Below are 26,460 nucleotides of genomic sequence, written 5' to 3'. Positions count from 1 at the left end.
CTTCACTATAACTTGTGGAGTGAAGTGCGCGTAGGTAATGTTTAGTAAAGTGGCAGAAAAACAAATAATTTGAAATAAACACTTGAACAGTTTATTACTGTAACTGTTCGTGTCATAAACTGGTGCCAATATACGAGAGCGTTCACTTAAAAAACCTCGTAAATGTTTTTGCTAATGTTAAACTGGCCCCGTCATAAAAAAGAAGGAAACTGCAGCGGCGACGTTGCCAGCCACCGCACGACGTACATGGCGCCTGCCTGGTGGTCTGAATCTGCCTCGGCCTCCTTGGAAGACCCCAGCAGTTTCACGGCTGTGACACGCCAGGACCCCAGCGGCCACAACGGCGGTGATCGCGGCAGCGAGGAGCTGCCCGCCCCGGCGCGTTCTGCCTGGCAGTCATGCGTGCCCGCGGTCGTACTGATGATACTGACGTCCCTGCTTCTAGGCACGGCAGTCACAACCGTGCTCCGCATGAACGACATACTGCCGGCGCCGGCAGATGAGACGCAGGTGACCCCGCACACCACAGGCGATGCCAGCGGGCTCAGCGAGGTTGAGGCGATGATGACACCCCGAAGGTTGCTTCTGCAGCCGACGATCGCTGCGGTCCGTCCGAGGTGAGATCATCTTATGTTATGCTACTTAACGCCTTTATTTGTATGTACTACGGCGTAATAAGTTCAATAGACGGAGTGGTAGGACAGAGGAGAGAACACGCAGCTAAAATATACACCCATAAGAAAAAATCTCCAAGTACGCAGCTCAAATTTACCACAAGGCAAGGATGTGTTATCGATATACCTCGAGTCCAGCGAGTACACAGCGGACCGGAGACCATGGCTGCCGCTCGGTGCCACAACTGACCAGCGGCTTTCGCGCAAGCGTACTGAGCATCGAGCCTGTTGATCTTTCGTCAATTTTCCGTAGTGCGAATGGTTCGTTTCGCTAGTATTGGAAGCACCGCTGCAGACTGTTGCTAACGGCGACAGCGTGCTGCGCCTGCGTGAAAGTCCTTTCAGCCGGCGTTGGCGGCGAGCGCTGTGTTGTGCCACTGAACAGTCGACCGCTGTTAACATTTTAGATCACTGTTCAATGTATAAGGTGCACCTGCACATTGATTATGACACCTCCCCAGGGCGACGTTTCGAAGGGCTCACCATAAGGCTGGACTCGAAATGGACGGTGGCCGAGAAGTAATGACAGGCAAGTCGAGCTTCGAGAGTGCCCCGGCTGTTCACGCGAGACGCCGCGGAAAACACCGCAGCCATCTTGTTCGTCGTGCCAGCATGACCAAACCGGAGAATGCGACATCCCCGCCGTCGAACACTAAGACCGTGAGTACGCGTCTGGTAGCCCATTTCTCTCGAGGTGGCATAGGTACGAGTGAACTACGTTTCACTGCTCGTATACGTGCCACACGAATCGCTCACCACATGCGGCCGCCACAGAACCGAGCGATGTGTGTTGTAGAGTGTTTGAACAAAATGACACCTTACGCAGCCATTTGAAAGGATCAATTTCACATATGGGGGCCATACCTGAAGGACATTACACGTCAGGATTTGAAAAAAAAAGGACATGTTGATACTGATTTTCGCAATGACTGAAGCATGTACGCCAATTCTGTAATATAATCCCGGCCGGGGCCCCCACAATTTTGATTGAGGCAAAAATGCTTGATGCCCGTGTACTTGCATTTACGTGCATGTTAGAAAAACCTCAGTGGGGGGGGGGGGGGGCAAAATTTCAGGAGCCCTTCGCTACGGCCGCTCTCGTGGCCATATGTTGCTTTTGGGACGTAAAACCCCAAGAGTTACTGTTATAAATTCTGAAACATACAGCTTTCGTTTCAAGGTGATCATTCAATTCAAAGTGACTTCATGAGGTGCTTAACGAAAAGACAAAAAATGGTTTAGAGCAGTACTGTTTATGTGGCCCGAAGAAAGCGGTATAAATTGCAATAGGCAAGAAAACATTGCGCCATATCCCACTCAATGGACCCATCAGTAGCATGCGAAGCAGCGCATGGGTCGACTTAATGTTACGTAATTCACCACGGGCACGCTGCCCAATGTTAACGCGTCCTTGCAAGTGGAGCACACCTAGAATTTACTGTAGTTTCTGTTGCTGTTACTCGTCCCAAACTCTTGTTGAAAGCGCGCCACGTGGGTTCGTCGTCACGCCATGCGGGAGCGCACGGGTTCATCACCCGGCCGCATCATCTCGGTTTCCGACGGCATCACGTGATTGCTGTGAGAGTGTAAGGGGGAGAGGCCACAGCGTTCTACCCAGCCCCTTGCAGGCAGGAAGGCGCTAGCACGGGATCACGTTCTGGTGGTGCTTGGGCCAGCTGTTGCGCATGCGCGTTAAAAGCGGTTGCGCTTGAGCTTCGCCATAAAGCTGCTTCGCATCTAATAAGGCGGGTACTATTTAGCAAAATCACAAAACTTCATTCCGTGAACGCGGGCCACTAGAGAAACGTTCCGCGGGCTGAGTGTTTGACAGCCCTAATTCTAACTGATGTTTTTGTGACATGCGCACCAACATTACACAATTCTGTACAGCCGCCTTCTGTACGATTCTGTACAGCCGATGAATGTGCGAGCATCGACCGCCGACTCCGTAAGCGCCTTTTGGGGCATTCCGATATCTGGTTCCCGGAACAGCCTATAGCATAATATAGGTGCACAGGACTGTTAATTGCTGGCGTGCGCGTATGCTCGTTCATTTGACCAGTTTGTTCCGTTAAACCACTCTTATCGACTGGGCGCGTGATCGACGTGCTCAGGTAAAAATGGGGCGGCTGTACACACGCATTCTGTTATTTCAAGTAAACATTTGCTCTAAGTAGGTCCAAGTGTGTGTTATTCCACGTACGTTATAAAAGAACCAGCTCAACCTGCTCTGACGTCATCACTTGCTTTGCATTCCCAGGCTGTACCCGGCTGCCAGGAACCCTCTCACACGTACTGCACGTACAGCGAGCCGGAATACTTCTACAGCAGTTTAGCGGACGCCTGCGTGCTCGCGTCTGAAAACCCCGTCCAGCTATGCAACAGAGGCCGGAACAAGTTCTCCTCGTTGAATCGATGCGAGATGCACTGCGTGCGTGCTGAGCAGCCTCATCTCGACTGTCTAGAGAAGCCACAGTTCACCGCTTGCAAAAGGCAAGATTGTTTGGTTACAATTCCTAAATGGGCCTTAACACGTAAATTTGGATCATAGTCTGCAGTGTGTTTGAGGGCTAATTCTTCCTTCTTCATTCACGAAATTCTGGTGAAATCATAGCCCATTTCGTGGATTCATTAATTCAAATTGAATACATTTATAAAGGCATAAGGTGCCTGACAGTAGGGCAACACTGGCCCAATCGCGGTCCATGACGCAACAAGCAACTAGCTGTGCGAGCGTCTACATAGCGGTGAAGAATAGTGTTCCGTGATGCAGTGTGCGTAAAATCGAGGCAATCCAGCTTGCTTTAGCTGGGCCCTAAAATTGAACGATTTGCAGTGGCTGAAATCAACCGGGAAGAAGACGGCGGCTTTGCTCCATCCAACAAATGACGTCACATGCGTCGTTGCTAAATGGCAATCGCCGGCGTTTACAGCCGGCAACTTCTATGGGCTTGTTTTGCGCTGAACTATCGTTTCACAGCCCAGTATTATCATTTACATAAACATAAAGGACCCACCCACTCATCGAGCATGTAACCCTTGTCCCAAACCCTTCATGTGCGACGACATAGCACAACGCAAGGGCCTATTCTAGATGTTCTAACCTGATATCTTTAAAGAGCGGGTTTCGCGGAAATACTGGTGTCAGAGTCATGGATCGTGAGCGGAAAGAATCATCTTATGCATGACCGAAAAATTGAGAATGATGCAAATAAAATGAACGATTAGAAAATTCAGGGGCTGAGTGGGAATCGAACTCTGGTCGTGTGGGTCCGAGTGGGGATTGACCCTAGGTCGTTTGCAAGGCAAGCGGATGTTCTACCACATATGGCCATGCGTCTTCTTGTCAATACAGTAAAAATAACTTCCTCTGCTTGAAAATGCAGGGAAAGTAACACATGATTTACAAACTCCCGCGGCCTGTATACATCTTTTACTACACAACATTAAATATTGAAGTAATAATGCGTGGTACGAGCGTCCATCGCAGCGGGCGTCAGAACATGTGGTCATCATAATTACTTCGTTGTTCAAAGTCGGTCACCCGCTACAAAAGGCACACACGCTAATGCACCTATTCCCTTAAAGCCACTTAGTGAGTGCATAACAAGTTCGAAAAGGTTTCATGCTCTAAGTGTTTGAAGTACACACACTAGGAACAGGACATGGCCATCGCGTTTAACTCTTAAAGACGAACATTTAAGGTCTCCCAATTTTAAATATGGCTGTCTTTTGTAGATATTAAATACACCACCCGTAAGAGTGGATGTTTATAGCATTCCTTTCAGGCACGAATTATGCACTCTCTGCGAATGCGTAAAATTTGCAAGGAATTGTTGCAAGGCACTATGTATTCACTTTTACGTCCCAAAAAGAAAATGTGTTGTTTAGGGTGAGCTTCGATAATGAATGTTATAGGATGCGAATAAACGTCTCATTCATCTACAATAAGTCAGCTGAATAAGATAGTACTCCTAAAATATACGCGCTGTATGTTTTTGGTTCTATTCACTTTGAACAAAACATTTAAAAAAGCTCCTGACATTGATCCTGCAACGCGTCTTTATGAACCATCGTCGAACATGGTAGTGTCTCCCGCAAACTGATCCTCTACACCAATACGCAGCACAGTGAAGTTAAATGACCAGCACTTGTCCCCTCAAGAAGCCTGCATGAAGGCGCACACTGCATTTCGAGCAATTTGAATAAACACGTGGTGCCTGACGTGCCTCCGGAATTTGTCTACAGTTGCACACAGCGCTTGAAGGGAATATGTTTAAGCTGCAAAGTTCGCTACAAGGAACAAGAGGCGGGCTACGGAGTTTTTAGCGCATTAGACTTCTATTTAGCTTAGCCTACGCATGGTACATGCTTCAAAGTTGAATGTTGGGCTATACAATAAGACATATTCTAGCACTTGGAGAAACTGTCCAAACATTCTTTTTTCTAAACACACCACGTCGAAATTGAAAATGTTCTAATTTTGTTGCGAGTGTGTTTGACTCTGCGTTTCTGTTGAAATGCAGGTGGTCGGCAGTCGGCCGCTGTAGAAAAGTTCAATGCCGTAGCCACTGCAGCTGACTTTTTATAATAATGCATCAACGCAACGATTTCGATCACGTGTGTTTTGATACAACCTAGTTACTTCCTCTTCATTCATAACTTTTGTATGGCTCTCAAGAGTGCATTGTCTAACTTTAGTTAAAACTCAAGCGTGATAAAAAACTTGTGCTTACGCAACGTGAAGATGTTCCTTTTTTATATCTGCTGCTTTAAAATTCCGTCGCACACATGTCCCTGCCCATTTATTTGAACACAAGAAATATGCCAACTCATTTTTCAACATTTCGACTTTAGTAGTCTTCTTAATTTCTGAACCAACTGATTCTGTCAGGCCAATATGGATGGGATCGATTTGCGCTACAATGTAAAGGAAAACCTGGCGGCGTGTTTCCGTCGAGGAGTTGACTGTAGACGAGCGCAAGTATTTTTCTGAGCACATTGGTCCGAGATACATTCTTTGTTCGACTATCAATGATCATTTCGTGCTGATTCAAAAAAGAAAAAGAAAAGCCGTTGCGCACAGGTCCAGCGCTTTACAGCGACTCACGAAGCAAGTAATATAGAGGTATCGCTTTTGTACAGTCTTGGCCTCCGCATTTTGCTCCAGCAACGCACATTCGTCCGAGCTAAGCCCGGAGGCCAAGGGTCAACCAAGTGAGTTCAGCTTTCTCCGGTTGGAGGACCACAATAGCTAGGCTAGCCGCAGACGCTTGGGTTGCGAACGTAGATTGCCAGGCGAGAATAAAATATGAAGCGTCTATTCTGTCATGCAAGTATGCCCAGCAATGAAACAAAGAAATAGTCGCCGACTGATAACGAAGTTGGCTGATATTGTATCGGCCCATGGCAAGTACCTTCGTTTGAAGGCGTTGCATTTTCGTATTTCCAGTGATGACATGAAGTCATCCCCGTGGTACTTTGACGGCAAGAGGTGCACTCCGTGGGATTTCCCCACTGGACGATGCCCGTCCAACGACAGCCTGGTGTTCACCACGGCCTCCGACTGCGCCACTCGCTGCTCGGACCCACGATTCGTGGCTTGCTCGTTACCGCAGCCGGTGGACTGCGAGCACGAGCAGCAGCGTTTTCCGTACTTTGCGGTCCATTCGCCGGAAGGCGTTCGTTGCTTGAGTGCGTCGGCGGCCGAACTCCGAGGCCACCTCTGTATGGACGGGCTTAACCGATTCAAGACCTCGCAGGCGTGCGAAGACGCTTGCCGAAACACTACAACGTAGATGACAATGAAAATAAACTGTTTCGCCTAAAGTTCCTTTGTCGTTGTAGCCGCTACGAGCATGTCTGCCTACTTCATAAGGCATCCATTTTTAAGAAACGTTTTTTTCTATTTATCTTTGCTTGGCCATTTCATTTGTGTATGTTGACATGTGCGTCTTAGCTATTCCACAGCCTAGCCCCGCCGCGGTGGTATAGAGGCTAAGGTACTCGGCTGCTGACCCGCAGGTTGTGGGTTCAAATCCCGGCTGCGGCGGCTGCATTTCCGATGGAGGCGGAAATGTTGTAGGCCCGTGTGCTCAGATTTGGGTGCACGTTAAAGAACACCAGATGGTCAAAATTTCCAGAGCCCTCCACTACGGCGTCTCTCATAATAATATGGTGGTTTTGGGACGTTAAGCTCCACATATCAATCAATCAATCAAGCTATTCCACAGCCTAGACATTCCCGAAAGAGGCCCGCGAGTAATACATTCGCGATAGACATAATGCGAAAAGACGACGGCATGGAGGCCAAGTTTGCACGAGAGAGACAGTTTGACACGACCTTAGTCGTCTTGGCGAGAAGTTGAGCCAGTCAATTTAAAGCACAAACGTCTACCTATCATATACGAGTCAGCGTTTCGCCATACTTGTTATTAGTAGGTCAAATTTCAAACCGTTGCATGTGTTGGACAATGAGCCCGTTCCGCAACCACCTGAGTAAACTGAATGCAAGTTAAAACGTTTCCACACTACCTGGCGCCGGACCATGTGTGCTATAGCCATGTTCTCTTTGCACAGATTTAAAGGGCCCCTAAACTACACTAAGTTCAAAGGCAGTTTTCCACACAGACCTAGAGATAAGGTGCTGGTAAGATCTTAACATACCATTGAGAAGCGCAGCCTGACAGCGTATATAGTCTAAACCTTTTCTTCCCCCCGCACCCCTAGAGGAATAGCATTGTCAATTGTTTGTTTGTTTGTTTGTTTGTTTGTTTGTTTGTCCATTTCATCCTGGCGCAACCCACCACGGGGGATCGGCCATGAAACGAATGGTGTCTTGCTATTTAAAAGGAAATGTTCATAATTTCGAAATGTTAAGTTTAATGAACATGCTTGATTTTGATAATTTTTAACGATGAACTTAGCATTCTATTCTTTCCGTCTCTCGGCTCACTCAAAGGTGGGTCAGTAGCTCTTTTCTCGCCTTCACTACCCTTCCTACAAGGGCTTTCACCTTCTGGCTACCTATTTCTTGATAAAACGCGCGGAATCTCAGCGCTAAGTGTCGAGCCAGTCACTGCTGCGCTCTTTTCAACTACACAACGCTGCCTCTGCTTGCAGCGTTGTAAATGCAGAAGGCAACTTTTAAACATTTACCGCGCACGGTATACATGCTAGGCAGGGTGGTACAGGCATGCCACTGCACGGTAAAGCTGAGTATATTTCGCATATCGACCAATCAGGAGCCTGTTCCTTCCTCACGTAACTAACTGCAGGCGTCACGTATTTTACAGTGACTACGGTGACGGAGCCGGTCAGTGCCAATGTTGCTAAAATAAGTTTTAAACGCCAAAAATTTTTTGCGTACTCAGAGCACCTTTGGCGTCTATCTATCTATCTATCTATCTATCTATCTATCTATCTATCTATCTATCTATCTATCTATCTATCTATCTATCTATCTATCTATCTATCTATCTATCTATCTATCTATCTATCTATCTATCTATCTATCTGTCTGTCTGTCTGTCTGTCTGTCTGTCTGTCTGTCTGTCTGTCTGTCTGTCTGTCTGTCTGTCTGTCTGTCTGTCTGTCTGTCTGTCTGTCTGTCTGTCTGTCTGTCTGTCTGTCTGTCTGTCTATCTATCTATCTATCTATCTATCTATCTATCTATCTATCTATCTATCTATCTATCTATCTATCTATCTATCTATCTATCTATCTATCTATCTATCTATCTATCTATCTATCTATCTATCTATCTATCTATCTATCTATCTATCTATCTATCTATCTGTCTGTCTGTCTGTCTGTCTGTCTGTCTGTCTGTCTGTCTGTCTGTCTGTCTGTCTGTCTGTCTGTCTGTCTGTCTGTCTGTCTATCTATCTATCTATCTATCTATCTATCTATCTATCTATCTATCTATCTATCTATCTATCTATCTATCTATCTATCTATCTATCTATCTATCTATCTATCTATCTATCTATCTATCTATCTATCTATCTATCTATCTATCTATCTATCTGTCTGTCTGTCTGTCTGTCTGTCTGTCTGTCTGTCTGTCTGTCTGTCTGTCTGTCTGTCTGTCTGTCTGTCTGTCTGTCTGTCTGTCTGTCTGTCTGTCTGTCTGTCTGTCTGTCTGTCTGTCTGTCTGTCTGTCTATCTATCTATCTATCTATCTATCTATCTATCTATCTATCTATCTATCTATCTATCTATCTATCTATCTATCTATCTATCTATCTATCTATCTATCTATCTATCTATCTATCTATCTATCTATCTATCTATCTATCTATCTATCTATCTATCTATCTATCTATCTATCTGCCTACGTCTGGCTCTCATGATCACCACTTGGGGTACACCAAATTTAGTACGGGAGGTTAAGATCGTTTGACGAATACGGCTCGGTGGTCATCACGTGAACAATGTCTAGTCTCGCCACATACGTCATCAAACTTTACAAAAAAAAAGTGACACACAGCCGGGGCGGGTATGGGCCACTGGTAAGCTGGTATGTGCCACAGGTGATAGAGTGATAGACAACTTATATCTACTCAGGAACGGTGAGAATAGGCATGGTTACACCTGAGCGTTAAGGAAAACTTGGCACACACCATTGACCGGAAGAATACAAATAATAAATGTCCGTGCCCTAGCAGGAACCGAACTTTAGCATACTGCGTGGCAAAGTATTCTACCGAAGAACCACGCCAGGTCTCGGAAATACTTTGCAAATAGACCCCCAATATTTGTGAAACCTTCATTCTGGTTGCAGTACTGGCTTTCAAATTTTATAAACATTGCATAATCTGCTCCTGTGATACAGTCGTCGCTTCGGATTAACATCTATTGTAATTTGGCGCCGTTCACTGTGGCTGACTTGTGTAGCAGGGTGAGCCCCAGCGCAAACACCAACGCTTCATATCAGCTTACCGCTCACTCCTTGTGTTGCTAATATTTTTGTTGCTGTTGGCATCATTATGCAGCTGTAAACAACATTTTGTACAAAACATATGCGTCTGTTTAACGTATGTGTGCGCGTGGATTTGTACATATATTGAGCGCCACTTTATAACGTTTCGCAAAAAATAGTAATAAAACACATTCACCTTCCATACGCATGCTTCACATAAGATTGATCCCCAAGGTACGTGGGATCTGCTGTATTTTTATCCGAGTAGCATTGAGTCGGCGCTGTATCACGGCCGTGGAAATACTATCGTTATAATGAGAGGGCCCGTCATTGATGCGACGCAACTACAGCGACGGGTCCACTCACCGTTAAGTCGGGACTACGGTGAGAGGGCCCCGCCACCTCAGAGTAATAAAAAAAAAATAGGGGGGGGGGGCTGCTACCGTAATCTCGTAGTCGTTTTATACGCTATCATCAGGAGGGATTCAGTGGCGTGTTGGCGTGCCGTTAAAGAAGCGGTAATGCGGCAGGTCGTCAGTTCGAATTAACAGTTTGAGATTTTTTTTTGTCGGGGCATTACGGTAATATTGACATTGCTAATATGAAGAAGTCGTAATTTTGCATTTCAGCAAGATGATCATCTTTCTGTCAGCGGCAGTTGTTACATGGCCCTACCACGTGGATGATGCGTTCGTAGTGCGCTTCATCGCCGTGTATTGTCGGGCCAAACGCACAGATATATGAGGTGGAGGTCGTTCGCACTTTGGCTTTCCTTGCGGCACAGTTGTCCACCGAGAAGTTAAGCCATGCTGGCTGTTGGGAGGGCAATAGGAGTAGGGTTCGACTCTGCTTTCAAGTTTTACTCTTGAAAGAGATGAGCAAGAGTCCTCCTAGTCTTTTCCATTTCATCGCCCCAACGCGACGTAGCTAGATTGGACAGGCGTGGCGCGGTGCGCTGTAAACAATGACCAGACGAGTGTGTTATATTTTATAAATGCTGGAAACTAGTTATACCGTATTATAGCACTATATGGAAGCAAAATCAAAATATACGCATTTTAATAGTATAAACAAGTGAACTAAATATCAATCGACCACTGTATTCGCAATTATCTTCGAAACTAAGATTACAAGCAAAACCAGCACTAGGGAAGGTTGTATGTGATAAACAATAAACACTATTGCTTCGAGAACTAAATCGTCCTCTCAGTCTTTTCTCCTTCAGGTTGTGTTCGCCGGTGGGGTGATGCTAGGCCGAACTTTCTTTTCGCATGACTCCCGACAAGCTCTCTTGGAGTGGTAGAGGTTCGATTCAGTGAGGCAGCGTGACGCCCACGGCTTGAACGCTAGCGTTGTGAGGCAGCGAACTCGGCCGTCGTTCACAGAGACGTGGGCGAACGCCGGGAACTTCAAGTATTGGGTGCCGCAGGGCGCCGATGCGGGTTTCCGACAGGGAGGGTAGCGTGGGTTTGTGCACCGCCGATAGCACTCGGCGTCCGACGAGAAGATGGCGACCGCTACCTCGCTAGCCGGGCACCCTCCGTTTGGAAAGTCCCAACGCTGGCAAGACCTCCCATCAAAGAACTACCATGTGGTCTTCAAGTCTTGCCTGCAGGAAAACAAAACTTGTGTTTTAGGAAGGCTAGTGCATATTGCTGCTATCGCCAGCCGAGACGTGTGAGCAGTGTCGCACCTTTCAACTCGAAACAGACTTGTCGGTATAGAGCAACGCGCAATAAAAAAAACAAAACTGAATGCAGGAGCAGCGCTACCTAGAAGTAGTTACTTCGTAATTACGGAAGCGAAAAAAAACAAGGACACGAGGTAACTACTAGTTACAAAGTAACTACTGTTCTAGTTACGATGTAACTACTTCTAGGTTGCGCTGTTCCTGCATTCAGTTATGTCCTACCAACTTGCCCAAGTTTCCACGCTTCATAAGAAAACAAAGCCTCGGTTTTGGCCCTGCGGCTTATGAAGCAAGATTTACTGATTGATATGTAGGGTTCAACGCCCCAAAACCACCATATGATCTTGAGAGACGCCACAGTGGAGGGCTCCAGAAATTTCGACCACCTGGGGTTCTTTAACGTGCACCCAAATCTGATCACACGGGCCTACAACATTTCCGCCTCCATCGGAAATGCAGCCGCCACAGCCGGGATTCGATCCCATGACCTGCGGGTCAGCAGCCGAGTACCATAGCCACTAGACCACCATGGCGGGGCAGATGAAGCAAGACCAGCAAGACGTTTTAGTGTATGATAAAACCCAGTGCTTTGTCTAATGCCAATGATAACACCTCGGGCTTATTGCGCCAACGTCTCGACGTGACTGAAGTGCGCCGGGGTGGATGGCTCCGGAAATTCTGATTATGTGGAGTTCGTTAATGTGCCCTGTCATAGCACAGTGCACGGGCTTATAGAATTTCGTCGCTATCGATATGTGATGGCCACTTTCAACATCCCACCCTCGACCAGCAGCCGAGCATGGTAATCGCTACACGCGTGCACCGCTAGCGTTTTCTAAAAATAAAGTTTAGTTTGAAGTGAGCGCTCGTCTTGTCTTAGCTCGTCCAGTCATGTATTAGCGTCACCCTTCCTTGAACCCGTCTTTTGCGCTGTGTTCCCTCCAACGTTCAACCAACACGCCGAAGCTAAGACGCTATAAGACCACAAAGGAAGCTTGCCTTTGTCAGGACAAGTCTATATTTGTCGAAAAGTTGCTCCGGAAGACTTTAAATGCTAAGGTAACACCTGTGGTCAAAGTTACACGGCACCCACCACACGTTTTTCCAACAGGTTGTGTCGTTTTGGCAAGACTCCGTATAAACAACTCATATGCTTCACTAAGCACGCGACAGATGCGGCAGCAGCCCAGTTGCTGTGACGTTGCGCAAAACAGGTAGACAGTTGAGTGAACTTTTCAGCATTGTCGCCACTGCTCTCTTTACGCAGCTCTGAAAAAATGGAGCTCTTAAATCCACCCATTGATCCACTCCGCCTCACTTCATGGGCTCCTAAACATACGTGCCTTCCACAGGCTGTGAAGAATGTTTTTTTCCAGGCATCCGTCATTGGGCATCTCGCTAAGGACGCAGCGCTTCTCGCACACTTGCGCTGAGGAAAACCTGTTGGCACTGCAGTTGCAGACACTGAACCGTGACGCCGAGTCCCTAGCACCAGATTTGACACAACCGTTCACCGAGCGACTGTAGCGATACTCCCGGCGTGTCTTGTGACAAGTCGTGTAAAACGCACCGTTGCAGCTGTGCTGTGCCTGCAAGAGATGGTTAAAAGTATGTGCAAGTGCACTCACGTGGCTAGTGTCTTGTAATGGCTTTTTAGAGGAGAAGCTCCTTAAGGCGTGGCTCTGTACATCCTTTGTATGTATGTATGTATGTATGTATGTATGTATGTATGTATGTATGTATGTATGTATGTATGTATGTATGTATGTATGTATGTATGTATGTATGTATGTATGTATGTATGTATGTATGTATGTATGTATGTATGTATGTAGTACGTAGCCACCGGTGGCACATACCCTCTCTAGAGCAGGTGTGTGCCACAGGGCATGCGAGATGGGAGATGGCGGTACTTGGAGTGTTCCCTAGATGGACGCACAGATGGACGGCCGGATGGATAGACGCGCGGATGTACGAATGGATGTACGCGCGAACAGACAGACAGAGTGATGGATGGATGGACTCATTGACCGACGCACGGAGAGACAGATGGACGCATGGATGGACGCACGAATGGACGGACGGAAGCAAGAACGGATGGACGGAAGCACAGACGGGCTGATCGACGTTTTCCCCACTCATCATCATTCACTCCGTGAATGATGATGCTGTGATTTTTTCGCCTGCGCAGAAAAACCTCGGCCTATGGTTTGAGTAAAAATTATCGAAGGTTTCATACACTGTATGAATCATAATGTTGTGAGAAAGCTTATATCTGCTGCTGTTCACAACCAGAAATAATTGTAAACGTCCGAATAGAACCTACATATTGAACGCTTCGTCATTTTCTGCCTCGCAGAGAGGGTCTCTCTACTACATGGGCCTCTGACCTACTGCTGCCTTCTAACGCTTATCCGCAGCATAAAAGCGCCGACTCGGCGCTTGTCGTGAAAGTAAAAAGGTGGAAGTGACGCGTGGCTTCAGTCTTACGACGTGCACAATACTGCACAGTAGTGGCGTTGTCAGCAATACACCATCTACGCAGCGTATTTCGTATGTGAGATGAGTGACGTGGCGCAGGACATTGTCTGGTGCGTTATTATGTAATAACGTTCAGGAAAGACTAAAGCGATGACATGGGGTCCATATTATGACAAGTACTGGTGTGTACTGGGGTTGTCTCGATAGAAGCGATCATACAGGTCTCTTCGAGAGGCTCGAGATGTTGCGATTCGTTCTCGGGCAATTTGTCACGCTGTGTCTGCTCGTACAGTGGCATCGCGAACGTATGCGACAGGTGAGCTTATTAACACGTGGGACGCCATGTATCATGAAGCAGGCACTGCTCACGTCCACAAAGAAGATAAAATTGAAAAAAGCCTGCGTTGTAATGTCTGGAGGAGTTGTAAGCGTATGTGACGTAGTGGTAGCGTTGCGTCCCAGTCGCAGTAACGCAAATATTGTCAAGTAACTGATAGCAGAAAATCGTTGGCCGCTTTGGTACTTGACTGCTTAGTTCTTTCTTCCCTCTTCCACAATGCGTCTAGCCGCTTAGTGCGGCTGCTTTATGTCGTTAGACGTCCATCTGCCAGTCGTAATGGGCGTTTACTTCCTATTCCACCAGCCTCACAAATATGTCCTACAGAGTGGGGTCAGAGCTGCACAGGGCCGGTCCCACTCTTCCTGCTCAATAATTTATCAGTTTTTTTTTTGCTCTTTGCAACAGCGTACCGCTACGCTGCATATCTGTTCGATAAATAAGAGGCTTCACGTATTAGCGGCTTGTGTTATACGTCTATAGGGTATACTATAATGCTTCGAGCGTTTGATTACAGCGATGGTAGTTCGCACAGTCCAAGAAGACCCGCGAACTTCTTAAATTATGCAGGTTGTCGACTTACTGATCAATAAATAATCCGGGACAAAAATGAATGGAGCTATAGACCATTCGGTCGGGTGACTGCTTTTGCTCACCGTCTTTCGCCATCAACTTAGCTGTATCTGGGGACGTAGATACCAATTACATGCTCACAAATTGCTGCGCAAGGCGGAGCTTAAGCCCCTGCCTCTGAACACCCGTGAACATAACTCCACAAAGAAGGTGATGAGAGAAAACAGTACGTTGAACGAGTGTAACATTTCTTCGATAGAACCTTCTATGCAAAATGTATTGCGTTAACTATATGCTGCGGCTCATCTCGTCTTGTCGTAGCCCAAAAACTCGCAGAAATTCAAAAACCATTTTAGAATTCCTATAAAACGTCAGAGGGCTTTGCTACAGGCGTTCTCGGTGCGCATTGCCCCTCGCGGCGGTTCACTATCACGGCAAATGAATCTGGTAATGATCATCCCTAAGTGTTATTTCAGTGCTTATACAAATTTTCCTAATGCACAGCCAGTTTTGATCTTCTATTTTATTGATTATGATCTACACCATGGCTGACAAGGAGGCATGTGTCACCTGGGTTGAGCGGAATGTCGTGGTGTCGGCTTAATGGCACCATCCAGACTACGTTTAAATTAGTTACAAAAAAGTCGAGCCCCTCAATGCAGCTCAGTGAGCAGTGACGTAAATGCGTACGTGGCAAGACCTTGCATTTCTCACCGGAAATTTGAAAGGAAATGCCATAATATTGTTCAGTGTCTCGGTACCCTCTCCATCTTTGTCACTGGCGTCATCCGTAACCGCAGGACCAACAGGGCACAGTGTAAGGAGCAGCCGTTCCACTGAACTCACGTGCACTGGGGCGGCACACGTTGTGTGTACCAGTCCCTGTGCGATCTGCACCACCAGCGTTCGTGTCGAAACCATCATTTCCTATTGTTTCCCGAAAAGAGAAACGATTGAAAAAGTAAATTAAAACGCGTCCTTCCTACCTTTTTATAGAAGTAAAGTACCTTTATTGTGATAGCAGTTACATGGACCCTTCCGGCTAATTTTTGCCGTCACCGTCATGTCCAGGATATATATGTATTTAAAACTGCAGAAGAAAACATTTCAAGGCACCCACCACGGGGATTCGAACCAGTGGTCCCTTGCTCCTCAGCGCACTGCATTAACCAACTAGTCCACAGCACTCCTATCGGTCACGTTAACGGTGAGCTATGTATATCGACCAGTTGCTGCTGCTTACTGTCAACGGACATGAAAAAAAAAAACGTTCTTGAACAGAGCTTGTATGTCTCGCTTGTGGTTATGCAGCACGAAAAATGAGACAGCTAGTTCCAACGAAAGGTTTCTGTCTTCTTGTTTCTCTTGTAGCACCATCTATTGATATTTCAAAAAGAAACATAACATCATGATATATATATATGTATATTACATGGCGTCCGAGAAACGTTGCAGGTGAATGCACATTCCGTCGTGTTTACTACGCTTTGTATGGTTCCCAAATCTCCTAGCCTTACTTTGTATAATGGTCGGATGGGTTGCTATCGAAATGCGATAGCAACATATTGGACCTTTTGCCGAAACTGTGACCTTTTAGCGCAGTAAAGTTCGGAAATATGTGGGAATGCACCTTCTTAATTACGCCTGAAAGAAAATTTGGCAGATTCCACACATTGTGGGAATCTATTTTATGTGAAAAAGTCAATGAGGTGCTTCTTACACCGCATGTTGAGCCAAGTTTTACTAGATAGATCGACATCTTCGCGAAAATTGAGTTTCGTTGATATTTATTGAATACATTACACGTTTACTGCACTACAGCCTAAACGGTAGCTAATTTTCTGACGTAAAGCAGGCGCACGTGCCAAAGTACTTACAGACGTCACTGTTATCTAAAGGAAGTTTAAGCACCGTTTATTGCATAGGAACTGGGAAGAGAAACGCAAGGTTATGGTTTGTTCATTCGTAAGAGTACATATGCTGACATTTGTATGCTATATAAAGCCGTCAGCTTAACAATGCACTTGTCTTCCTTTAATATAACCTACGGGAATCCTTCCATCAAGACTTCTATGCTTATAACGCTCGCTGTCCAGGTTTTACAGCGATCGGGGATCACTTGTAGCACATACCCGCATGCAAGCGTACAATGCGGGGGTTCGTGCCTCACTCGGCGGTGATAGGGAGCTTCAGGACGTACACAACAAGAATGGTATGTTATTAGGGTGAACGCCTGAGGTAGCTTCTCACATCTATAATCGTCATGTCGCATCGGCGCCCACAATTGGCGTTGTCAGCGCCAGTGATGCGAAGAAAAAAAAGGCCTCATGTGACCGTATGAGGTCCTCACAACGCCACAGACAAAGTTTCTGATCTCATGGTGACGTCAAAATAACACCGCTTGACGTAATGACGCATGATAACGTTATTGCGATAGCCTGCGATGTGTAAGTCTGGCGTTGCGCTGCACGCGCACTTACGCTTTCTTTCTCTATTATTTGAACCGGATCTGTTAGAACGAGACCGGCGCCAATAGGGAAGGCAAGATGACGCGTCTTCATAAAATTTACGGTCACCAATGCCGCCAGCCTTCTGTTCACCCTGTCTGCCACAGTCACTGTACACCCCACCAGAATCGCGGACAGCAGAACCACCCCGGCAACTGATATCCAGTTTCTGCGATGGAGCAGCAAAGAATAAGTCGCGTACGCAGGAGCGATATATGTGGGGACGGGATCTACACACTGCAAAAGAAAACATGGGCCGTTGACGTATACAGTACACTCGCGAAAGTAATTAAACTGAATTGTGACCAAATTCTTTACGTACCCTTGACATCTTTCCACAGCTTGCGTAAAACAGTCAATCACAAGTAGTATCATCCGGATCAGGCCTATATATTGGGATCGGAAGACCACGTCGCACACTCATTAACTCGGATTCAAGAATCTTAAACCACCATCCTCTCTTGGTCTCCAGTGTGCCATGTTGTCGTGGGGTCCCGCGTAGCCTTGCAAATTGTTGGGCTAATAAAACCTTATTAATTTTAAGCCCTAGCATTAAAAAAAATATGCCAGGAAGTTTTATATAGGATAACTGCCTATTTTGCACGTTGGTAAAGGTTCATGACGAAAAAAGTCCAACTTGCACAGAGATATAACAAGAAAAGAAACGTTGGACGGAGTTCATACTATATAAGAACATATAAGATGCACATAAGAAAGTTCTTTCCTGAATAAAAATTTTAGTTGCTAGTAAGCACTCTGTCCCATGTTTGATTTCTAGGCCATTGTGCAAGTTTTGCTTTGTTTTTATTTTATACAGAATATACAAACAAGTTCTCGGTTCCTCAGTATACTAGGACTATCATGTTCTTAGTACATGCAACTACCCAGTAGGGCGCATAAACCACAAATGCAGCACTGTCGAGCTAACGTCGAATGTGACGTAAGCGTGCATTGATTCGCCAAATCATTTGCCACTGTATTACAGCACTAGACGCCCTGTGATATCATAAATTATCGAACACTATTGCACGACGGCATTCCAAGAGAGGCGTTCTCTTCGCCATATGTCAGCAGCAGCGATGGTTCTACTTCAATTGAAGTGATCCGGGTGTTATAAATGTGTCTAATGCCCTGAATAACTGGAGAAATGCACCTTCAGAATGCCTTCTTCTGCAGTAGCTGGCATCTTAAAGTTGTTGATGACATCTTTTTAGAAAATTAAGGTAGACTAATTACCTTTTTAAGTATGTCAATAGGAAAATAGAACTTCCTCAATCGAAAAGCCCTTTACAACTTTTAGATATCAAAAAGTGGGCTCTGGTAATAATTTTGAACTAATAAAATCCAACTAAATTTGCAATTATTGTAATTAGTTCTTGTGCTCGCATGGCGCGCACTCATTAACTGAGACGGAAGTCCCACGGCTCTGTAATAGGTGTCTTGCACAGTGGTGTCATTCTGGATGTGTGCTTGTTGCGCTCATTGGTGCTGCGGTGCCAGTTTTACTGCTGAATTCGGTAGAATTTCTTTAAGCCACAATAGTTTATAGAGGTCGCATTTATATATCTCAAAGCTGCGATGGGTTCTTGGCGTGCATAACTTCAATTCTCCAATTTGACATCATCGCTCAACTCCACTAATATGAAAGCTAATTAATTTATCTTTTTAATTACTTTGCAACATAATGTCTTTAGCCAAAGGCGCCAGATGCTGAGAAGGAATTCAAAAAGAATGGAACAAATATGGCATTTTTCTTGTTTTTGAGGACTTTGGACACATTTCTTAAAACGCCCGGCATGTGAGAAAACGTAATATTTAGAGGCCCGTAAAGATAGATGAGTGGGTAATTAGTCATAGAAAAGTTGAGGTGCACGCAACAAATAAGTACATAAGGGAAGAACACAGAAAGACGCTGTTTGTCGCTTTCCTTTATGTCTTTTTTATGTGCACAATGAGAACTTGCGATAATGAAGTCATATCTTATCAGTGAAATGAGTTGAGGTAATTCCCTTAAGCTATTATAGTATACCACAAGCTCACCGGAATACTGAGGTAACGTTGTTCTGCCGCACTACAAGTTTGACATGTTCCTGTGCAAGTTGAGCATTTTACAACACCTACAGTGAGATGCTTCCACATGGGGCTGCATAATATTTGAATGTTCTTGGAAGCTACGCGCTTTGTGTCGCAATGTTGCAGCTTTACCATAATATGGTCGTACTTGTGTAGCATATCTAACGAGGGGAATTCCACAGCCTATTTTCTTTGTCCCTCATTGTTTTAGTCTATTTGCCACTGAGTTAATGCGTGCTACCGGTCCGGAAAGATAAGTGGCGCGCGCCGACTCAGCAAAACGGAAAGTTAGAAAAGCGCACGGTGAATTCATAAGGACAAGGTCAGACTATCATGCACATTTATGAAAGAGGCTGTAATAAATCGAAATATATAATCTCCATGACAGCATGACGAGCTGCGACTCACTATACATGAAGCCCGAGGTGGCTTCCCGAGGATGAAAATGTACCAGAGAAAACAGTCGCAACAAGATGTTGTCCTGTGCCATTAGCATAAAAAGTCCAGAAACTACGAGTCAGAACGTATTAATGGATCGTCATGGTGTTCGCCAAGAATACCGTGTGGAAGGCATTTTCAGAGCTTTGATTTCCAAAACAAATGGAACTATCACGGCCGCTCAATGGGAAGTTATGTTTCTATTCAGGGTCGATGGATGTAGTAACTGGTGAGGATGACGCAAGCAACGGTCTTCAAAATACGAGTGGAAAAATGAGAGGAAGAGATATATAGATAGAGTCGATGGAGTCACTAGACGCCTAGCAACTTGTGAAGAGAAGCTTTTACCAATAATGCAAAAAAGAGGGACGCTATGATTAAATACAACGGATGCTACACATATCATAATTAAAAAATAAAGAGAACAAGTGGCAATGGCTTTCAACACGTTGTAAAGGGGATGCCAATAGAGGATATATCATTGTCATCATTGAAATATCGATCACATTATTCGCCTACAATAGAGAGTTCTAGTCAGTAGCGCAGGCGGGAAAAAAGTAAGTCCTTCCCCCTTCCCCCTATTCTTTTGTTTGCATGTTTATAGACACTAATGACTATAGACAACGCAGGAATATACATGACGTTTGGTCGAACAGCCTCTCTCCCCTGAAAAAAAAAAACTTTGTGGCAACGCCACTTGTTAAAGCCTAAAGCCCAAACTCCATAAGCGCGAAAATGCACGCGACAGCGACGAGCGACGCTATGAGTGACGAAACAGGGCGTTCGCGCGAAGTGTCGCGTGCTCATTTTCGCGCGATCGCTCGGTTCTTCAGATTTAGAAACCGTCGCTCATCGCCCGGAAGTGCTGGGCTCAAGCAGCCAATAGCGAAATATCGAAAAAAATTGCCCGCAGCTTCCCTCGGGGGAACACTGAGGAGGATGCGGACCATATAATTGGTTAACGGGGTGTTAAAGTGCGACTTACTTGGGTCGATGGCTAAATTGGTTAACGTGGTTGTGAAATGGGGTGTTAAATTGCGACTTACTTGGGTCGATGGCTAAATTGGTTAACGTGGTTGTAGGAGGGGGTGTTAAATGAGTGAACACGTACACACGTATGCGAAAGGGCGGCGCTGGTCGAAGGAACGTCGATCATTGTGTTTGTGGATTCGTTGGAATTCATTTCACCGCGACCTTGGACATCGACGCGCCGTACAAACCAACCGACGAGCGGCAACTGAGCGAGCGAGCGCCGACCTTGAGTATATATACCGCACGACGGCGCATGCACTGTCAGCTGTTGAATGTTCTCGAAGCGCGACGCCACATGCGCGTCCACTGGAGAATCAGGAGAATTGTAGATGTCGAACGCGGTGTGTAGAGGAGGAAGGGTGCACAGATGGTGGAGGAGTGAAGCGCGCGCGGTGTGTAGAGGAGGAAGGGATGCACAGATGGTGGAAGAGTGGGCGACGGCGCGACGGCGCATGCGCGCGCGTCAGCTGTCGAATGTTCGAGAAGCGGTGCGGACGGCGCGGACGGCGCGGACGGCACACTACAAGGCGCGAGTATAAGATGCTCCGCATCTAAAAGACAAAGACTGCATAGGTGCACGTGACCCTGCCCGAGTCACGCATGCGCAACAAGAAATAACGCAATGTTTATTACGCATGTGCATATAAAAAAGTGCTGCAAGGCAATAATAAACGCTTTCCGTTTCATTACACAACAATATATCTTATTTTTAAATTGCATACCGCTCGCTACGCGGTTTTCTTGGTGCGAGTAGACGGCCTCATGCCAGCAACAGTGGAATTCGCTCGCCGAAGCCGTCGCGTGAATGAGGTTTGCCTGCGCTAGCTACTGATCGCGCGACGCCGATCTACGTCGCGTCGCTCGTCGCTGTCGCGTGCATTTTCGCGCTTATGGAGTTTGGGCTTAATCTGCTGCGATAAAATCAGCTTACGGTGGTGGCTCCCCCTGGGTCTCCTCTTGTGGCGCGAAAGAGTAACTGGTGGCGAGCGCGGGCTCCACGATTGGGTCTAAGCTGCCGCCGACCTCGGTCGAAACGCCACACTGCAGAATGGTCTGGATCTTGTTTTTCCTCGGCGAACAGGACGACGACCCGAAGCTGCTGGTAGGGTCGCTGCGTGGCATCCTTGTCGATGACGACATCTCCATAGATGAGGACGAAGTTCTTGTGACGGCCGCGCTCTCAGGGAATACACAATTTTCGGCGTATTGACCTGGACATAAGATTCGCGCAAAAAAATTGGTTTGCGAAAAATATATGTGTAATACAATGAAATTACTTGGATTGTGATAAACAACTGTTTGGGAACGTCAAAAGGCTGTGTTAAGGTGCTTGGTTTTTTTTACCCGAAAATCTTATCCGAAAATAAAGCACTACATTATCATTCAGCTAACCGGGGTGCTACTGCCACCACAGTTTCTTCAATGTGCACATAAATGTAAGTATACGTCCCTAATGAAATAATGCAAGCATGCCCAGGATTTGCATCCGAACCCTTCATCTCAGTAGCGCACCAGTTTAGCCACTAACATACACTTTTACACCCTAATACAACTTTTACATCCATACCTTAACCTTATACCCCCTTTACCTGTATAACTTCATCCATAGGCGTGTGCAGAGTTCCTTTTAGGGAGGGGACAGGGGGCGAGATTCGTCGCAATGCCCTTTAATCCTTAATGATCTATCGGGCAGACTTTGCGCCTCCTCTTTATCAAGTCAATATATGGAGCAAACTTGCGCCCCATCTCTTAGGTGACTGATTGGGGTGGTTGCCCCTCCCACCCCCCTCAGGCTCACGCCTATGCCTTCACCCCTTTACCTGTACACCTTCACCTGTACACCTCCTTATACTCCCTTTACATCTGTTACCCCTCCTGGCAGGTACCGATTTTCCACATCAAGAGCCACCTTTAAGAAAAAACGTTAACTCGCTTTTGGGGAGTTGTGCCACCAACTAATATTCTAAGGGAGTGTAATGGGGGCTATATATTTCAAAGCGCCTTATATATGTGACAAGTCAGGGCACACCTGAATGAGGTACGCTATTTTTTTCGACCGTGATATGCGACAGATATGAGCAATTGTAATAAATACGATGTCCTGACTTCATTATAATTGTTTTCATATTTTGGCAAAGTGAGCTTCCGAAACAAATTGCTTCGGTGCAACATTCCGGCGTCGTCACAATTGTTGAAAGTAACATGCTGCAGCGCCCGTGTTACCTGAACGCTGCCGCGCAGCGGTTGGTAGTTTCCTCACACTTCTCTTCTGCTCCATAGTTCTAAGCTCAGGCAACCGTGCTGGTGGCCGCGCTGCAACAATGGCTGATTGCCGACACTTCTTCGGTGGGCCAGTCACACCCTGGAAAGTCTTCTTTTGATCTGTGCCACATTTCCACAGATCGAACTTTTATGGCTACCAAGAACTTACGATGTATGTGTTGCCATCGCAGAAGTGAAGCTTGCGACAAGGTTTCTTGTTGCTGGTGGCTGGAGACGACATGGCTACGCTGAACGTTTTGTTGTTCTTGTTCACCTATTGCTCGTGGCGCATACCGACTTAGTGGGATTGGCCAAAAATTGGAAGGAAGGAAGGAAAGAACGAAGGAAGAAAGAAAGAAAGAAAGAGAGAAAGAAAAAAGAGAAAGTAAGAAGGAAGAAAGGAAGGAAGGAAGGAAGGAAAGGAAGGAAAGGAAGGAAAGGAAGGAAGGATGGAAGGAAGGAAGGAAGGAAGGTAGGTAGGTAGGTAGGTAGGTAGGTAGGTAGGTAGGTAGGTAGGTAGGTAGGTAGGTAGGTAGGTAGGTAGGTAGGTAAGTAGGTAGGTAGGTAGGTAGGTAGGTAGGAAGGAAGGAAGAAAGGGAGGGAGGGAGGGAGGGAGGGAGGGAGGGAGGGAGGGAGGGCCTGAAATTTGTGGCACACACCCATGCCGAGGTATTGGCCAAGAACCAGGTAGTTCTGACAAAATACTGTTAATTTATTATCTCACGTCTTTTAAACTAATAAGAGGGATCAACGGAAAAAAATAAGTATGAGAAATTGACAATCACAGATAACAGATATAGAAAATGAAGCACGTAAGTTCAGCAACAACAATAAGTAAACAAAGAAAACTTCGTCTTAGTCGTTTTTGCACGCCTAATCTGTAGGTTTAAAGTCTAGAAGCGTAATCACGTTCATTATCAAAAGGGTTTGACCTGGGATAGCACTGTATGTCGACTAGTGGGAAAACTAAGTGAGAGTGCGGAAGAGGGAAACGTGAAGAGGAACGCTACCGGCCCCGCTGTTTCCTCAGTCCTCGCACCATAATGTTCGCAACTGATTTTTTTCTACGCTTTACGTTTTGAAATGGGTACGGAGTTCTTGGAGATAAGAACTACATGTTTTATCAGCTATAATGAGAGCAGAGTAAATAGCTAACGTTGTGGACCACCACCGTAGCTCCGTGATAGAGCATCGGACGTGTTATTCGAAGGTGGTAGATTCGGATCCTGCCGGGGACAAGTTATCTTTTCGTTCACTATTATTCCACACTTACATAACAATTACTACTAATAATATCCCCTATACTTTCCCTGACATATTTGTCGGTTACTTTTCATTATTACTGTGTCTAACAAATAAAACAAGCCCTTAAATATACACTTTCCTACGTCTCAGCATCCCCATTCTTACACAGACACATAGAGAGAGAAAGAATATAAGGAAGACAGGCAGGTAGGCAAAGTAGCATCGCGAGTACGTGCACGCAAACTGACGCAAATGATGATGATGATGATGATGATGATGATGATGATGATGATGAGCCTTCAGCTTTGCTGGCACTCGCCCGCAAAGGGGGATCGGCCAAGAACCGGGCGGCAGGATCATCAAGTGAGTTAGCTATGAGTCAGGTATTCAGGTGGTATCGTAGCCGAAAATAATAACAGACTAAGAAAGTAATCTTTTTGTTGCCATTATGTTCGCACACACGGCAGAGTAAACCTCCCTGTGGCTATAACCTATATAATTCCTCCGAAGGATAAAATTGTGTTTATTTTTCAACCTAGCTTCTCAATTGATTCGACCAGGTATCTTTTCCGTTGATAAGAATATTGTTGTCAGGATAAAAAGAAGTGATCTATTGATTCTGATTCCTTGCAAAAGAGACATAACGGAGATGCTGTGAGTCCAGCTTTATGTAGGTAATAATTCAGGTGCGGAATTCTGCATCGTAATCTGGTGATTGTAATTTCTAACTGCCGAGATACACACCACTGTTTGTTCCGGCAAAATCTTAGATGTATGAAGTCTCTGGCTTATGTAATGAAATTTTTTCTATTTCCTTGTGCAAACAAGCATTTCTATATCTGAGTGCTGTTACACAGGCGAAAGCAAATAAAATAGGTGGGAGTGGTCCGCTTAAAAATGCTTTGGCGAACGAGTCTACCATCTCATTTGGATAAATCCCGAAGTGGCCAGGTACCCATAGCAAGTGACTTTTTTTTTTTCAAATCGTCGTCATCACTTCTAGCTCTTCGTTTTCTTCCCTCGTGCTGTGGTATGCTCGTGCCGGCACGAGTAGTCGAAAGAGAGCAATCGAAGACGCCGGCAGGTTCCTGAGGCCTAACTGAGGACAGCCGCAGCATACACAGCGTTGAACTGCATACGACAATGGACGAAGCCCCGTTGTCCGGTGCGTCTTTCCCGTCGAGCCTCAGTTGCGAAAGCGGAGCGGCGTGGGCGCCCTGCGAGAGTCGACACAGCCTACGTCAGCACCGAGCCGCTCCCGAATCTCCGTCTGGCGAAGATCGAGGAGGCGAGCGACGCTTCCACCGCGACACGAACGGCGTGGTTGGACCCAGCAGAAGCGGCACTTCGCAAGCACTTGACTGCGATGAAAGTACGATCGAGTGTTCAAGTGAGTGGCAACCGCAAAGCGACCAGTTTTACCAAGTATACTCGGAGAGTACGCCGTCGATTTTTCTGCGGAAGTGAGTATACCGGCATCACGAGCTGGATAATTTGCATGGCCATCCTCAAAGGCTTAGTTATTCAAGATGGTTGCCTATTTGTAGAAGACTAACTTTTCAATGTGTTACATGATGAAGTGCAGCCTCAGTACTGGCAGCCGCGTAATAGATAGATATGTGGGGTTTAACGTCCCAATACCGCCATATGAATATGAGGGACGCCGTAGGGGAGGGCTCTGGAAATTTCGACCACCTAGGGTTCTTTAACGTGTACCCAAATCTGAGCACACGGGCCTACAACATTTTCGCCACCATCGAAATTGCAGCCGCCGCAGCCGGGATTCTATCCCGCTATATGCTGCTCAGTAGCCGAGTACCTCAGCCACTAGACCACTAGCAGCCGCGTAATAGTCCGTCGTCTTGAAGTCTTCAACTCTTTCAGAGTTGTAACCTGTCGACCACTGGATGGCTGCAATGTTCCGTAATATGCTATTTTTAATAATAGCATTTCTTATTACTCTGTTTGATGGCGGTGTTGGTGAACCAACTGCTACATTAGATTACCTGTAACTCGTTTTGATGTGTACTGTGAATACTGACTTGTCACATCTAAGTTATATGTAAAGAAAGCACACTAACCAATCTTGGAGAGTCAAACCTCTGACGACTCTCTGGAGACAGAATAACGCCCTTTAATGAGAGTTGGCTGGTATTTTAAAGAGAGTTGTATATATATGTGAGCATGACTTTTCAACGACAACAGCAGGTAATTCTTGTCTTGTG

The 26,460-nt window shown here is 46.0% G+C and overlaps 1 protein-coding gene across 2 annotated transcripts in view; it reads left to right on the top strand.

Moving 5' to 3' along the window:
* Positions 1-903: 903 nt before the first annotated feature.
* LOC119173826 (uncharacterized) overlaps positions 904-26,460 on the top strand; it is a 46,956-nt gene continuing 21,399 nt past the window's right edge. Inside the window, exons 1-2 of one of the 2 annotated variants that reach the window (XM_075895644.1) lie at positions 904-1,334; positions 2,935-3,167. In XM_075895644.1, coding sequence (XP_075751759.1) covers positions 1,176-1,334; positions 2,935-3,167 — 392 coding nt within the window. In that variant the 5' untranslated portion in view covers positions 904-1,175. Of the gene's footprint in view, positions 1,335-2,934; positions 3,168-25,322; positions 25,699-26,460 lie in introns of those variants that run through there. The other variant, XM_075895643.1, reaches the window with a different exon arrangement.

Source organism: Rhipicephalus microplus, chromosome 5 (genome assembly GCF_043290135.1).
Source record: "Rhipicephalus microplus isolate Deutch F79 chromosome 5, USDA_Rmic, whole genome shotgun sequence".
Lineage (NCBI taxonomy): Eukaryota > Metazoa > Arthropoda > Arachnida > Ixodida > Ixodidae > Rhipicephalus > Rhipicephalus microplus.
This window is presented reverse-complemented; position numbering and strand designations above follow the sequence as displayed.